Source organism: Natator depressus, chromosome 12 (assembly GCF_965152275.1).
Source record: "Natator depressus isolate rNatDep1 chromosome 12, rNatDep2.hap1, whole genome shotgun sequence".
In the NCBI taxonomy this organism is placed as follows: domain Eukaryota; kingdom Metazoa; phylum Chordata; order Testudines; family Cheloniidae; genus Natator; species Natator depressus.
In genome coordinates this window covers 18519619-18536961 of record NC_134245.1, presented here as the reverse complement: position 1 = coordinate 18536961, position 17343 = coordinate 18519619, and the positions used below count along the sequence as shown (strand labels likewise).

General features: G+C 40.9%; 1 protein-coding gene across 2 annotated transcripts in view; it reads right to left on the bottom strand.

The window, feature by feature from the left end:
- Positions 1-1001: 1001 nt before the first annotated feature.
- Positions 1002-17343, bottom strand: part of LOC141996546 (ATP-binding cassette sub-family C member 12-like) — a 106960-nt gene continuing 90618 nt past the window's right edge. Inside the window, exons 1-8 of one of the 2 annotated variants that reach the window (XM_074968657.1) lie at positions 16688-16808; positions 15094-15183; positions 14785-14974; positions 10375-10534; positions 8649-8727; positions 7467-7580; positions 3226-3390; positions 1010-1634 (exon numbers count right to left, since the gene is read on the bottom strand). In XM_074968657.1, the coding sequence (XP_074824758.1) occupies positions 1542-1634; positions 3226-3390; positions 7467-7580; positions 8649-8727; positions 10375-10534; positions 14785-14881 (708 nt within the window). In that variant the 5' untranslated portion in view covers positions 14882-14974; positions 15094-15183; positions 16688-16808 and the 3' untranslated portion in view covers positions 1010-1541. Of the gene's footprint in view, positions 1635-3225; positions 3391-7466; positions 7581-8648; positions 8728-10374; positions 10535-14784; positions 14975-15093; positions 15184-16687; positions 16809-17343 lie in introns of those variants that run through there. The other variant, XM_074968658.1, reaches the window with a different exon arrangement.

Below are 17343 nucleotides of genomic sequence, written 5' to 3'. Positions count from 1 at the left end.
CATATCAGGCACAAGGAAGGAGGCCCTGAGGTAAGGGTGAAGTGGATCTTGAGGAAGGGGGGGCTGCTGTGGGGAAGTAGCCCAGAGAATTGTACAATGTCCTGTTTCTAAAAAGTCAGTTACCATAGCTGATACTATTAGAGTCCCTGGGCTGGAGCCCAGAGTAGAGGGCAGGCCCGGGCTCCCCCCTTTGCCCCCTGATTAATCCCTGAGGCTGAGAGACAACAGAGACTGTGCAAGGGAGGATAGCTTCTCCTCACCTCCCTCGCTGGCTTATGATGAAAATGGCTTAGTAGGCTGTGTCCCTTGCCTCTAGAGAGAGAAGGGCTATGTGGAGGGTCACAGTGAGCCTCTGAGGACAGTGAAATCCACCAGGAAATGCGGGACCCACAGAGACAAGGACAGAGCTTTGTTACACTTCTTTTAAAACTGTCTTTAAAAGCATAGGCACTGATTTTTAACCATATCGATTAAAAATGACATGGCACTTTGACCTATATAACATGTTAAAAGCCATTTTCTCAAATTTCACCCAGCAGACCCTTTATCGTGAGGAGGGGCAGCTGGGCCAAACCTGAATGATGCTGCAACCCCGTGCATTAGGTCAGAACACCTGGATCAGGGAGCTGGGCCCTGCCCTGCATGACAGGAGCCATTGCTGCTGGGTGAGTGCAGAGTGGGCTCAGTCTCCAACACCCCTGTTCCCAGGGGCCTTCCTTCTGCGCCAGGTCGGGATTAGGGCTGTGATGCTATGGTGGAGGGTGCAGAAGGCATGATAATATGGGAAATACACAGGCATGATAACGTGTGAAATTAGGAAACCAACAGGTATAATTGAAGGTATAATTATCCATTGCCACTTCTGGTTGCAAAACTTGACTCCGCCACTGAGCAAGAGATAAAAGTATTGAAACATAAGCTTCGATGGATAAAATTTTATTTTTTCCAGTCTGGAATGATTAATAGATCACATGGAGTATACAAGATAATTATCTTTACACCAAATGTGCCAACAAACCATATTTTATGCTTTGAATCAATACCTGTTCCATATTAACGTGAAAGATATAATCAGCACTTACCCCATAAATTTCCAGTCTTTTCACTTCTAATTTTATAATAAAGCTTTTAAAAATATTGTCTTGCATTTTCCAGTGTTTCATCATTTATCTATATTTTTATAGTCAGGTACAATATTGGACTGGTTTTAAATGATAGAATATGATAGTGTAAAAATAGTATATTTCTGTAGTTTCCACTGGCTGGGTGCACTATGACACACACGCTTCATTTCCAGACTTCAAACCAGATGTGAAGTAAGCAATTAATTCATCTGGCATTTATTCTAGTTTAATCCTTAGTCTTTTGAGGTGATATTACGTGACTTGTAGCGATACGTCTTTCAGCTAAAGGTCACAGTGTTAATTTTTAACCAGATCTTGTTGCTGGAAGTTAACATGGCAATCTAGTAATGTCTTTATTTCTAATTTATATCACACATCCATCTTCAATGATCACATGGCCAAAACAAAATATGTCTTCTATAATGCCACTTTGTTTGCTGCAGCCAAGAGTGATCCAAATGCAGAATGTGGTTTTTGTACAAGATCTTCGGGCTTGCCAAACTCAATTACCTGAAAGTCAGCAGGCAATAGATTGAACAAATGTCAAATAGGAAGCAAAAACACAAATGTTTTTGAGTTTCTCACTATATAAAACTTCTTTGGGTGAGGATACAACCATAGATTATGGGCCTATTAAAAGAGTGGGTGGGGAAGGGTCTGTGGGTTATGTGCAGGAAGTCAAACTAAATTATCATGATGGTCCCTTCTGGCCTTAAAGTATATTCCATATAAAGTAATAATGGCAGTATAAATTTGCTACAGACCACCTGCACTAGAGAAGAGTGAGAGGAAAACATTTGCGAACACACTTATGATACTCTGAACCTCAGTGCCTCATACTCATGGGAAATTATGACTACCCAGAATTCTATAAGATAATAAACGGAGCCACAAATGCATCAGCAGAGACATTTCTATATTACTTAAAAGACATCTTCTTAGCTGGTGAGGGATGGGGGCATGGTCAGAGAGCTGCTAAGCTCCAGTTGATTACTGGCTGATGTAATGGTTTTGTAGAGACCATTTCCAGCTGGCATAATTCTGAGACTCTAAGTGGCACTGGTTCCCTGATCAAGGGGTGCAAAGGTCACAAATTCAATCTTTTCTTCCCCATCAAGATCTGTGCCAACAAGGATCAGAGTCAAAGGCATCACTTTACGGAACAGTTAGATAAAAGTCTATGCAACTCTGCTGTGACTATACCCAGAATATTGCATTCAGTTCTAGGCACCTAATTGCCAAAATGCTATTAACAAATATGGAGTTCAGAGAAGAGCAACAAAAATGTTTAGGCGGCTGGAGGGACTGAGGACTTGTCTACACAGGAGAGTTTTTCCAGTTCTACCAATATAGTTAAACTGATATAACTCTCCACGTGGACACACTCATTCCAGAATAAGAGTGGTGTTTTTCAGCTTAGTTTAAACCCCTTCATAAGCAATATAAGCTAAAGCAAAAAAAGCCCTCTTATACCAGAATAAGTATATCAGTTTAAATTCATGTCAGTTTATACCAATGTAACTTTCCTGAGTAGAAGAGCCCTGATTTATAAAAAAAAGGATCAAAGGCTCAATCCTGCAAGGTGCTGAGTTACTCTGGCTCTGATCCAGCAAAGAATTTAAGTATGTACCAATGGGACCACGTGTTCTTAAAGTTAAACTTAATTTATTTATTGGATTGGGGCAGAATGTTCAGCACATTACAGAACTGATCCCCGAAAAAGTTAAATAAATATAACCTGGCTGAGCAACAAGGAAAGGAAATATGGGAGGACCATGGCAAAAGTCTAAATATTTGAAGGGTGTAAACACTAACGATGAAGAGAATGTGTTGGATGGTTTGGAGTCTGAAAGGGAACAATGGGAAGAAATTAAGAAGAAATTTAAGGAAAAGCTTCCATGAAATGAGATCTATTAGGCAGTAGAAAAGTTTTTCCCAAAGTAGTAGTAGTAGTAGTGAACGCCCCATTGTTTCAGACATTTTAAAGTAGACCAGACATAGCACTAGTAAATGTACAATAGGGAATAAATGTACAGTGGCAGAGTGATGGATTAGATGATCTAATAGGTCTTTTCCCTTTCTAACTTCTTTGATACTGTACCTTTCCATTGTCCATAACCAGAATATGGTCACACTCGAGAACAGTGTTTATGCGATGCGCAATGGTTAAGACTGTGCAGTCCTTGAATGCTTCTCTGATTGTGCGCTGAATTAGTGCATCAGTTTCAGAATCAATTGAGGCCGTAGCTTCATCAAGAAGTGTGATCTGTTGAGGGGAAAAAACTTTTAAACATACAATATGTATTTTTTAAAAAAATCTTTACACCTTACAATGCTTTTATACATGAATAAACAGGAACATATATTAAAAATGGCATTTAGTTAGATATTTATTTTATAATGCTTATTTTTAAGAATCAGATTAGACCAAAAAAATGAAAATCTGATTATTAAATTCTCATCACTGGGGTTTGTTTGAGAATTTGCAAGGTGGGGAGATTTTGATTTGAGCCCTAATCCTGTAAATACTTATATGCATGCTTAACATGTGAGACTACTCCTGTTACAACTACTCATGTGAGGAAAATTAAGCACGTTTGTGTGTGTAGGATTGGGGTGCAAATCAAATACTCCCTACACTCCAGATTCTTAGAAGAAACCCCAGTGGTGTGAATTTTCTCTTTTTTTCCTGTTCTATTTGTATTGTTAAAATAAGCATTTAAAAGATTTCTCCCATACTGACTTCAGTGGGACTACTCATATGCATAAAGTTAAGCATGTGGTGTTTGTAGGATTAGGGCCTTGATTTGTAATATGTTTCTGCTACTTGCTGGTGGTATGTACAGCAAGGTGCAGGGGGAATGTGCTGATGTTCTGGATTTAGTAATGATTTAGGTATTATTTTTAACTAATGGCAAAGCCAATTACAGCTTGGGCTAGACATTCTTTTATGTCTTTTGAAATCTAAATGAATAAATATTCATTTTAATCATTGGGTGCCACAGTTACAAACTGTAATTTCCACAAAGTGGGGAAATTTTAAGCATATTGGTCATCTAAGCAATAGCACCATCTTCCTCTTCAGTCATGTATGAAAATGAAAAACACCAAAAGTTAGTGATCTCATTCTTGTATTTCAGTATTATTTAGATAGTTCATCCTCTAACACAAATAAGACTATACCCAGAAACAAAAGTAAGTATGGGGCTGTGACAGAATATACCCTGTGTTCACACCATACACACTATTGTAATAATCTTTGTACAAAGTATGCCTTGTAAGGTATCATTTGAAAACTCATAATTTGCTGTTCAGTATCGTCCTGATCAAATGTGTCGCAAAATGGTATGTAGAATTGTAAAATTTCCCTGTATGGTGTTATTAACACGTTCCAAACCCCACAGCCCTGCCCAAACAGAAGGCAGCAAACAGGTCTGTCCTAAACAAAGGAATGTATGCTTGCTGTAATTTGCATTTAAGCAGTAAACAGTCATCAAGCAAGAAGGGAAACAAAGAAAGCTCAAACAGATGGGGGCGGGGGGGAAACAGCAGAGAACATCGTTCCACATAGACTCTTTGTCTTTTAGTGCCCAGCTGGAAATATTTTTCAAGAGGGGGACTGAAACCGTAAAGGAGGGACAAACACCCCAAGGCATCCCTCTCTCTCTCCCTGCCCATCACATTCATTGCACCTGATGTGACAAAGGAAGCATTTGTTGGACTCTAGGGAAGGGGTCCTGACATACAGTTTGGTCAGTAAGACTGCTGAAAGTATGTGGTGAGAAACTTAGCTTGAATCTGATACAGTTTGTTAAGTTAGGTATTAGTAAATGTCTTATCTTTATTCTTCTTGTAACCATTTCTGACTTATGCCTCATTTTTTGGACTCACTTAAAATCTCTCTCTTTGTAATTAATAAACTTGTTCTATCTAATCTAATGTATTCAAGTTGAAGTGTCTGGGTAACTCCATTTGGGGTGACAAGTTGTCTGCATATTATTCTCTTAAAGGAGAATAATACTGCCCAGACCTCTTCTAGACAGTACAAAATATTTTAAGTACTGTCTAGAAGAGGTCTGGGCAGTACAGGACATACATTTCTGGGGGAAATCTGGGACAAGGGGAGTGTTGGGGGTCACCCTGAAGTACAGCCAAGGCTGGTAGGAACCGGAGTGTAATCCAAGTGTGGCTGGCAGGCTCCAATTACATACAGATACACATGGGGTGGTTTGCATGCTGGAAGGCTGTTTGTGAGTGGCCCAAGTGGGAGCTACTTGAGCAAGGCATTGTAAGGCCTCCCCAGGTTGCAGGGCAGGGGTGACACAGCCCTCACTGGTCTGGATTGTACCCTGGTATGTCACAGGGGCCAGTTGTGTTTGTTTGTCAGGAAAGGTTTAGGTCCTAAATCCTTCTCTCATTGAAGCCATTGGCAAAACTCTCTGGGTGACTCCAAGTGGAGGAAGATTGGATCCTAGAAGAGCAAATTATGGTTCATATTGTATGAAGTGTTGAGGAAAATTTAAACTTAAGTTACAGGACAGAAAAGATAGGACACTTGCAAAGAGGACTCTAGGAGGCAGAAAAGAGGCGGTCTTATAAATGGAACACAGCAGAAGTTTTATATGTATCATCTAATATGTACCTGACTTTTTTGGGGGGGGTTCTGACTTAACTTTAAGAGCTCATGTATATGGATGTAATTTCTTAAATGGCAAACATGATCCTGGTGTGGGTGGGTCCTGTGATCCTTACTCACATTGAATAGTACCTTACTCCATGAATAGTCCCATTTTATTTCAGTGGGGCTAGATTAAGATGGAATCTAGCTCCTATCTAGGTGCTTGAATTGCACAGTGTGCGCCTTCAAAATTGCAAATGTAGGTTTAAAGAGGAGGTTGAAGCCCTTTGGAAATGGGGCCCACTACATGAAAACACAAAATCCATGTTTGAGACCATCCTGATACAGTAGCAGGCTTGAAAGGGTTTGCCAGAGCTGGAAATTTATAATTTTAAAAATATTTTGAAAGTTTTACTGGGGGAGGTGAGGAGAGAAACAGTGGATCCTTGGAACTTTTTTTCTGATGGTTTAGGCGATTGTGGAGGAATGAGAAACCTATTATAAACTAACACCACATATCTTGTAGCATTAAAAATGAGTCCAGATATTTGTATAGAGCAGTGCCAAGTGACAATATATGCGTGGATTTATTAAAATGAAAGGTACTCAAGATCTTGAGGCTTATACATTAATAAGGATTTACTGATCCAACCCTCATTGATATTCATGGTCTTTCCACTGAGTAGAAACTGGATTGGGCCCTTGCTGAAAATTGGCAGGAAGCAAGTCCCCATTGTCATGTTTATGCTCAAATATTCAAGTTAAAGCCAAACAGAAGCTTTTATGGTTTTACAGACAGGTGTAGGGACTTGTTTGTTACTGCTTTATTGCCTTATAGATTATACAGTGTCAAAACCTGAAGAGTAGCCTGATGTAACCAGGCTACAGGTTAATTTCCTGAGAACACTGGGAAATCCAAATTCCCATTATGGATTAGTTCCTCTCAGGAACCAGTTTTCATGGTCTCTCTTGCAGGTTTTAAGCCTTCATTCCAAATAAGTTTGGAAGTACATATTTGAGCATTAAAAATATTTGTAGGGGTGTGCTCCTCTGGGAAGAGAGAATCCCTGCAGACATAGCCCTCTTTTGAAGTTTAAACATTTCATTTTCACTTGAAAAAGCATAGCTGAGCAATAGGCAAATCTCAAATATGCTTTGCCAAGCAAAAGACAAAAGGTTAGAGCCTCAGCTGGTGTAAATCAGCATAGCATCACTGAGGTCAGTGGATTTATATCAGCTGATGATCAGGCTTCATGATTGTACAGATTCAAAAGTGACCACAGGCTTCCTGTGCTCATAGTGTTATTAACTAGTAGGACAACAGAACTTTGTGACTTTAAATTGCCAAAAGCAGCAATTAAAGTGAGCAGGAGATGTTGTTAGTGTGAGATGTATATATTGTTGGAAAATGAAGAATATGGGTGTTCAACCATTAACTGCGGTAGATGTTTAGTATTTAATATGACAAGATATAGGTTAATTTATGGGGAATCTAAAAGGTTGAAAAGATTTGGATCAAATACAGCAAATAAGAAAGTTGAAAAATATATTTCAATTAAGTTGACTTTACTCATAAGCTAGTCATAAAACTGAGAACAAACATATGTTGGTTTCTTTGTAGGTTTCACCTTTTCCCCCTCTTTGTTAGATGGAAAAAAACTTATTGCAACTCTCATGTATTCAGGACCACTGCTGGAAGTATCAGAATCTCTCCCATTACTTACTTTTGAATTTCGAAGGAGAGCTCTTGCCATACAAAGCAGCTGTCTTTCCCCTAATGAGAAGTTTTCTCCATTTTCAACAACTTCTGCCTGTAATTTTCCTGGGAGTTTCAATATCTAGAATACAAAGAAAAAGACACAATGATTATACATATTATGCAATAATATACTCCTCTACCCCGATATAATGCAACCCGATATAACACGAATTTGGATATAACGCAGTAAAGCAGTGCTCTGGGGGGCGGGGCTGCACGCTTCGGCAGATCAGCGCGTCAGCGTGTCTGGCTCTGACACGCTGCTCTGAGTGGCGTGTTAAGGGTGCAGGGCCAGGGCCGAGGGGTTGGATAAGGGGCAGAGGGTCTCGGGGGGTGGGCACGGGCAGGGCCTCCCCCCCCAAGGGTCTGGGAGGCAGGAGCTGTGGGGGCCCCGCAGGCCCAGAGTGGCCCAGGTGATTAGCGAGGGGCTGGGAGCAGCCCGCTCCGCTTCCCTTGCCCCAGCCCCAGCCATGTCACTTGGGGGCGGGGGCTTGGGGGAAGGGATTCACCCCCCCACACACTCACCGGTGGTGTCCTTTCCCCAATCTCCCCGCACTCACCGGTGGCGGGAAGCGGAGCACTGTGGCTGGGAGCTGGCGGAGTGGAGCAGGCTGGGGCTCCTGCCGCTGCCGGTGAGTGTCTGTCAGGGGTGTGGACAGGGGTCGGAGCAGTCAAGGGACAGGGAGCAGGGGGGGTGGGTAGGGGGTGGGGTGGGGTCCTGGGGGTGATTAGGGATGGGGGGGGTCTCTGGAGGGGGTCATCAGGGGACAAGGAGCAGGGGGGGCTAAAGCAAGTTCGATATAACGCCGTTTCACCTATAACACGGTAAGATTTTTTGACTCCCGAGGACCGCGTTATGTCAGGGTAGAGGTGTATATTGATTGTGCATGGTCATACATTTATCAGGATGTTATATTTTCTATGATTGTTAAAAAGAGTGTTGTACATTTCAAATAAACATTCTGCCATTATAACATCAAAAAGGGAAGCAATGCGGTAAGTAGACATTATTCACAACTGATGAGATTATATATTAATGCCATAACAATCTAACATGATAAATTATATGCAGTACCAAACAGTAAATGACTTTCCATTTATTATCTTTATCAGAAAATGAATTATGATCAAACCCCCAAAAACGTACAGTTTCTTTCATAAATGTTCTTTCCAGAGCTTTCCAGATCCGATCATCTGTATAGTTACCAAAAGGATCTAGGTTGTACCTGACAGGCAAAAATTAAAATTATTTTTTTTAAATAAAACACAATATAGTACAACAATACTTTGTAAATTACTATTACAAGTCACTTTAAACATGAAATATTTTGGCTGAACGGCCAAAGAACTTATCTCTGTACTCTAATTTTTATAATGCATGTTTTCAATAATTTTTCATACATTGTTTTCCTGTATTCTGAGCTCTTAGCTGATTTGAGGGAAAAATCAGTTTGTCCTGTTGATAGTGATACTTCTGGATTCATGATTATTCCATAGAACATGTTGATATTATAATAAAAATATAGTAGCTATATTCAGGGTTTCAGTGATACTGTTAATATGATCTAATGCCTTCTCTTCTCACCCAAGTGAGGCTTTTATTAAGGAATTTAAGGAATGTTGGTGAACAAGCTTAGGCAGCATATTCCAACACCAAAGAGAAGCATGAAAGATTGCACGGAAGGTATTGTAAAAGAAGATGAAGGTGTTATGAAGGCTGAGTGGAGACAAGGGTGCAAGGGTAGTGTAGACCTGGTTGAAGATGTAGGCAAGCACTGTCTGACATAGGGCTATGAAGGCAAGTACAAGAAGGTGAGCGTGAAGAACAGCACAATGGGAAGCCAGGAAAATAATGCAAAGAAGAGGATGATGTGGTTGAAGTGACAGACAGAGAGATGACTTTGACAGCAACATTTTGGATAAATTGGATAGGGACAAGGGAGAGTGGTGGCATCAAGTTTAATGAGTAATGGAGGTAGTGGAGAGGGTCTAGAATGAAGGATAATGAGCTCAGCTTTGCCAACATTAAGTTTGAGATGATGGTGAGCCATTCAAGCTGAACATATCTGAGACATAATGAATTCTGCTCCTATGAAGATGAGAGATTTTTAGAGGTTAGTTCCCTCCCATTCACAAACCATTTTCAATATTGATAAACTGAGAAATTTCAGATGTTCTGTGTATATTTTATGAAACTCTATTATCAAAAATTTGATTCTGTGAGAATTTCTGGACTTGAACACAGGTGACCTGGGTTCAATTCCCAGGGCTGTCACAGGCTTCCTGTGAACCTTGGCAAGTCACTTAGGATATGTCTACACAGCAGCTGAGAGGTGCAGTTACCTCCATGGTAGACATACATGCACTAGTTCTGCTTGAGATGGCACCTAAGAATACAGTGTGGTCCCAGCAGCTTGGACTAGCTGCCAGAGTACAGTCTCCCCCAACCTCCTGGGTAAGGACGTGCGTGGTTAGGCTGAGTCATCACCCATGCTGCTGTGGCTTTACTGCTGTTTTTAGATGCTAGCTAGAGCAGAGCTACTGCCTCTATATCTACTTGTGCCGGGAATCGCACTCTCAACTGCTGTGTAGATATACCCTTAGACTACCTGCATCCCAGTTCCTCATCTGTAAAAAGGGGATAATAATACTTAATTTATCCCACCTTTGTCTGTTTATACTGTAAACTTTTCTTACTATGTGCATGTATAGCATAAGGGGTTTGGATCTCAAGGCTTCTCAGTGCTACTGTAATGCAAATTCATAATAATTACTAATAATCAGTTGTAACACAAACCAAAATGCCTCACTTTATGATTTAATGAGATTTCACTTCACAACAAACGTTAATTTACAATTGTAGGAACAACTACCTTACTGTACCTACAAACAGAACAGGATCTTGAGGAATAACAGAAAGCTTTGTTCTTAGATTTTCCAAACTAATAGTACAGATATCAACATCGTCAATTAGGATAGTACCAGCAGTTGGTTCTACTAGTCGAAAGAGTGCAACTCCTAATGATGATTTTCCTGTAGGGGATAAAAAAAAATATTATGCAGATAAACTTTGACTTTTATAAACAATGATGTAAAGTGCATTTTAGTCTCCCTGGAAAGTTCCAGGTTTGATATATGTGTGATCTGAACTCTGTTTTACTCACAGATCAGTTATAGTACAGTTCTCAGCCGTGCAAGTTGCAAAAATGTAGTTGTCTGTACCGCTTCAATGTGTCTCAACACTTATACAAAGTGATCACTTTGAAGGTGAGAGGTAAGTTCATTCTCCATTCTTATTCATTTTTGGGCTCTCTGCTGAATGTGTTAACAAGTTTGCCAATAATGTTAATTATAAATGAAGGATACTTACTTGTAACCAGAGTTCTTCCAGAAGACCCTGTATATACCCATATATGGGTAATGTGCCACTGGTGATGCCTAATGATAGAACCTTCTCCAAATAGTGTCCCTAGAGTACACGTGTGCCGCCATCTCAGCATCCTCAGATGTTTTAAGGGTAATCTATATGAGGTGGTGGTGTGCCCCCTTCCACCTTGGTTCCTTCCACCACTAACCCAGAGAACCAAGGTAAGACTCTGAGAAAGAGGGGAAGGTTATTTATTTGTACCCAAGTTGTGGTATGAATATGCAGAGTTGTCTTGAAGAGTTGTCTCCAATTACAAGTAGCCTACCTTCACTTCTTCTTTGAGTGACTCTGCATATTCATACTTATGAGTAGTTTGGCACGCAGTGCAGAAATTTCAGGAAGAGGGAACAGAGGCCTAATCAAATAATGATTGAAGCATGGCTCTACTAAGTCTGGCATCTGCTCTTGAAGCAAAATCCAAAGCATAATTTTTGGTAAAAGTACAATAGACTGACCTTGAAGTAGCAGCTTAGTAGATTTCTCCAATAGGAACATGTTTAAGGCATGTTAAGAGATGTTACCATTGCTCTAGTAGAATGATACTTCCCAATAGCAGGCACAGGAACTGCCACTAATGTATAACATTCAGTTATATATTGTTTAACTGTTCCGGAAATAGTCTGAATAGATACACTATTACCTGTGTGATTCTTAGCGTAAGAGACAAATAACCTAGATGACTTTCTAAAACTCTTTGTTCTATTTAAATAATATGCCAGAATCCTTCTAGCATCTAAGGTATATAACTCCAATTCCCTTTCATTAGCATGTGGTTTAAGGGGGAAAAATTAATAGTTTGATGGGTAATTCAGATGCTATTTTTGTAGAAACTTAGGGTCAGTTCTAAGAACCACCTTGTCCATATGAAAAATAGTAAATGATGCAACTGCCATCAGAGCAGACTTTTTGATGCCCTAGATCTGTAAGTAGGGAGATTGTGGAGTTGATATGAAGTAGCAGGCCCGCACATGAAGAAGACTTCAGCAGTCAGTTGTCCAAATATAGGTAAACAAACATACCCTGCTTTCTTTAATGCACTGCTACTACAGAGAGCCACTTTGTAAAGACTCTTGGTGCTGTAGAAAGGCCAAACAGCAAGACCTTGTACTGGAAATGTTGCTGGGCCATAACAAAACAAAGGCTCAGCTGGATTGAAACATTAAAAACCAGAACTTCCAAATGTACTTGTTCAGTTTTCTGAGATCTAAAATTGAAGAGAATCCCACATCTTTTCTTGTACCAGGAGGTATCTTGAATAAAACCCGGACACCAAAGATGTTTGGGTATCTCTTTGACAACACCTAGCAGAAGCAGTTTTTGAACCTGTGATAGAAGAATAGCCTCATGAGACAGTTCTCTGTAAAGGGAAGAGTAGGGAGAATTGAAAGAGGGTAGTTTTTTTTTATTTATACGGCATACCTCTCCTCAGTGATTTCTGGAACCCACTTGTCTGATGTAATAAGCCTCCAGTTGTTGATGAAAATGGCTAGCCTGTCTCCAAATAAAGGAAGGGAGGGATTGTCACTTATTGGTTCCTGACTCTCGCTCCTCACATCAAATCTCAGGCCAAATCTCAGGTGTTCAAGGAAGATAAAGAGGAGGGAGCAGATTGTTTTGTCTCGGGTGTGTATCTAAAATACTTCTTGCGCTTGCTCTGAGATGAAAACAAAGCTTACTGATGCTGACATCTGTGATTTGAGGAAAAATAAGCAAATAACTGAGGTAAAATTGTCTCTGATAATGGAAACAAGGAGTGTATGGTCTCTTTCTGAACCAGGGATAGTGACCCAGTGAACAAGCAGTGGATTTGCTATATGTTAATTTTTCCAAAAATTCATCAGTCTTATTGCCTCTCAAAAGGAAGAGGGGTATTTAATTTGGTATCCACAGCCAATGAAGAGGCACAAAGCCAAAAAGGTCTCCTTAAGGTGCCAGTGCTCTAGTGAAAAAGTGAGAAGCATCAGCTGAAGCCCTGAGAGCATGCTTCACATTTTGTCCCTTCATCAAAATAACATTTGCCAGCCTTCTCTTATTGTCTGGCAAAGCCTGAACAAACACAGATGCCATGACCACCTGGTAATTAGCCATCCTAATACCAAGAGAAGGGGGGGGGGAACTTTCTTCCCCTCTCTGCAAAGAGTCTAATGGGCCTAATTGGACGTAAACTTATTACTAGCAGAGCCACCACAGTGAATTAGGCAGAGGGTAAGTGTGACAGTAAGAAAACCCCAAGTCCTGGGGTATCTCATACAATTATCTGCTTTTTCAGAAATACATTGACTGGAAGCAGGGGTTGCCCAAACAGTCCTAGTCGGCTGCAAGAGACCATCCACTATCGGCAACCACATCCTATTCCAGAAGGCAGCCCCAAGAATGTCCAATACTGGGTGGAAGGTTTTCTCCATAGCCACAGAAGGTAAGTTCAATGTGGATGCCATCTGGTCCACGAGGTCATGAAACTGCAAAGCATCCTCAGAAGAGACAATGCAGAAGCAACACCTACCTGCTCATCAGGTGACAAGTCACATCAAAGTCTGTATCCATCTGCTCTTATTCTAAAAGAGGAGCTATCTCTGTCTTCCTCTTTAGAAAACGTGTCAGGCACAACTATCAGAGCTGAAGATAGATCTAGTGGAACCAGATCCAAGGGTTGCTCAGCTACTGGATCCTTTTCTGCTGAAACATCACCTCTCCATCCATAAAGAGGATGACTCAAAACATCCTGTGGTGGAACCCAACCAGGATTGCCAGTCCCTCCAGTAGCTGGGATGTGGAAAGATGCCCATAGGAGGCAGAACAACATTGGAGTGGGGAATCAGGTCTCTTAATTCTTCATCTGCCTCCTCCACCTGATGATCTAACCTCAGATCTGCCATGGACCTCACAGAAGACAGCAACAGAACTGAAGGGTGAAGAGCAATAGAAGGTGAGAAAGTTCTGCTTTGGGACCCTGTTGGAGTCCTCGGAGGAAAAGGCACAAATGGATCCAGAGAAAGACTAACAATCTCCTCTGCTCTTCTCCTTTTTCAGATGAAGAGGAAGCAGAACACTGAACCAAACAAGTCATCTGCCTCTCACTTAGATACTAGGAATGCTCAGATGCAGGATTGTTCACTTCAGCCACCACAGTAAGAGACCTCTTTGGATTAAAGAATGATTCCAGAACAGCAGCAAGGAAATAGCTGGTCTCACAGACCTACAGAGTACCAGATCCAGCAAAATACTCAGTTCCACACCTCTGGTCTTTGAAGTTGAAAGTGGAACCAACTTGGGCTTCAGAGATGGAACTGCAGAGGCCATGTCAGAATCAGATGGATCCATCAGCTAGAGCCCTGAAATTGACCAGAAAGCCAGTTCCCCACCTGGGCTTCTGCCAGGTCTTCACTCCAAGCTTTCTGCCACCCAGACTCCTGGCTTCAGCTGCTCCCTGGGTCTCAGCTACCCGCAAGGAGCACAGCAACCGCCTGGACTCCAGGCAGGATCTTCCTGCTGGAGGCGAGAAGCCCCAGGGGGCAGCTGGGCTCCCAGTGGGGAGTGGTGGGGAACTGAGCGCCCTGGCCTTCAGCCCTCCACAGTGCACCTCTTTAGTCGGTGGAAGTGCTCATCGTAAGGATGTGCACCACTGACCAAAGGAGGGTAGTGTGGACATCAGACACCATTGTAAGTCGACTTAACGTAGGTTGACTTAAGATTGCAGTGTAGACATGCCCTTAATGGCAGAACTGAGTCCTTTTAATGTAATGTCACAATTTACAGATAAACTGACTATAGAAAACCGTGAACTATCAAAAATATGTAATTAATTAGCATGGAGGGCCAGAGAGAAATCGGGGGGGGACAAAATGGTATATCTCACCAGAGCCTGTTCTTCCAACAATACCAATTGTTTCTCCACCATGAATGCTCATATTTAAGCCATTGAGAACCATAGGACTGTTGTTTCTATATTTCATCTGGTAATCTTTAAATGTGATGTTCCCTCGATCCGGCCAGCCGTTGGGAGAGTTCACTATATCTGCACACTGGGAAGCTTCAGGAACACACTTCTACGAGAAAGGGAAAAAAAGGAGAACATTTAATTGATCCACAAAGTCAACAGTTAAAGATTTCAGCAATATATATACATACAGTGGTCTTAAATGCTCCATTTAGATGTATTTCTTACCAAGATATATTCTTGTATCTGTTCAACAGAAGTAAATTTAGCTTCTGTCTCAGTCCCTGTCCTTACACATACTTGGAGAAGTCCACTCAACTATTAAAAAGAAAAAAAACTTTAATGAAACTATTCATATGCATAAAGTTGAGCATGTGTCATAAATCTTTGCAAGAAAAGGACCTAAAACAATAACAAACTCATTAATATTTATATCAGCTTATGGAACTCTTCTGACCATTGTCCAGAGTTTCACAGGAAATTTCTTTCTGTCTAATAAATTATGCATATGAAAGTGGTCATTTAGGTTGTGACTTTCAAAGGCACAAAGGAAAGTTAGCCACCCAACTCCCATTGATTTTCAGTTTGATTTGAGTGCCTAATTGTCCTTTGTGGCTTTGAAAATTAATCCCTTACAGTCTGACCTTCAAAAGATAGGTGCGCAAATGTGTATCTAATATGTTTGTTTATTCAGCCAATACTCCATGCGGGGGTCTTGCTGTGGTGTAGTCCTTCCATGCCCACTCCAATGCAAGGCTATTAGGTACAATCTAGCCCAGAGCTGTACCAATTCTCCATTCCTTTTGAGAAATGTAAAATCTTCACACACACAACTGTATGCCGGGAGTTTTTCCCTCTCTTATTGGCCTTGTATGTAACAGACATTTGAAAAAGTGTGTACGAACCACATAACAGCATACAGCCTTTGGAATTTAGCCCAGTGCATTGTGGGAAGTCACCTTTTATTCACTTCTATCTACAGTAGCTCTAGTGGTGAATGAAGAGTGCATAATTAATGTAAAAGAGTGTTTTGGAGAATGAAATTGCACACAAGCTAATCACCAGCACAGCTCAGTAATAGATCCCGAGGTGATTTCAAAGCTATTACAACTGCCTATGGAGTTTGCCAAGCTGAAGCAACTGGAAAAATATCTTTCACAGTTTGACATGAGGGTCCTGTGTTTTTCTGGCCTTTCTGCACACTGTTAGGAGATATTTGGTAGTCAACTCAATGTGTTATAAATATATTTGTATTTTCCATGACATCTGAACTACCTCACATTTAGGAATAAATAATATTTTTTTAAAATCTATATTTTTCATATTTTTTAACATTTAAAATATTTTGGCAACACATCATTAATCCAGCAGTAAAAGTCATTGGGCGTATGTATTCAATCATTGCACACTAACTTTTAATAGAAGTATGAGCTTTAAATGTTACGAGCAAAAGTAGTCGTCGAAGGTGACGACAGTTTAATGTAAAAATGCAGAAACTACTTGTTGCTTCTGAGAGGTTCATTATGACTGGAAATATTTATATTACTTTATTGAAAGTAGAAAGGTTATGAAAGTAAAAACAACACTACCCTAAGTGTGTAAGAATGGGGATGGTTTATTGTGATTATTAAAGAAGAAAATAAAATTTATTTTCATTTGCCATTTAAAAAAAATAAACAACTCCCATTCCTTTTTGTGCTTTGCAATAAGTTAGTTATCATTTTCTGTGGTAAATTCTATAGAAAACTAAGGGATATTTAACATTCATATACTAAACACAAATGGTTTGGAATTATCTACTGTGACAAAGTTCCTCCTCTACCTTGGTGAGTCCTGCGCTTATTGGCGGATTTTGCTTGCCTCAGAGATTCACAGTAGCCCTCAGTTTGGCCACTTTCGTGGCTCAAATTTGCTGTTCATTCAGATAACCTCATCACTGGCCAGCATGGGAAAAAAGATTAAGAACAATCTCCGCAGTTTCTGCTGATCTACCATGTGGGTCGGGGAACAGCTCAGAGACCTTCCCCTCTGGTGGAACCTCTTGTGTTGGGTCTGGAGTTGGGAGGTTTTGGGGGAACCTGGGCCCGCCCTCTACCCCAGATTCCAGCCCAGGGCCCTGTGGACTGCAGCTGTCTAGAGTGCCTTCTGGAACAGCTGCGCGACAGCTACAATTCCCTGGGCTACTTCCCCATGGCGTCCTCCCAACACCTTCTTTGTCCTCACCACAGGACTTTCCTCCTGATGTCTGTCAATGCTTGTACTCCTCAGTCCTCCAGCAGCATATGCTCTCACTCCCAGCTCCTTACATGCACACCTCACTAACTGGAGTGACAGCCTTTTTAAACCAGATGTCCTGATTAGCCTTAATTAATTCTAGCAGCTTCCCAATTGGCTACAGATATCCTAATTAGCCTGCCTGCATTAATTAGTTCTAGAAAGTTCCTGAGTGTTCTGGAATAGTCCCTGTTATCTTACCCA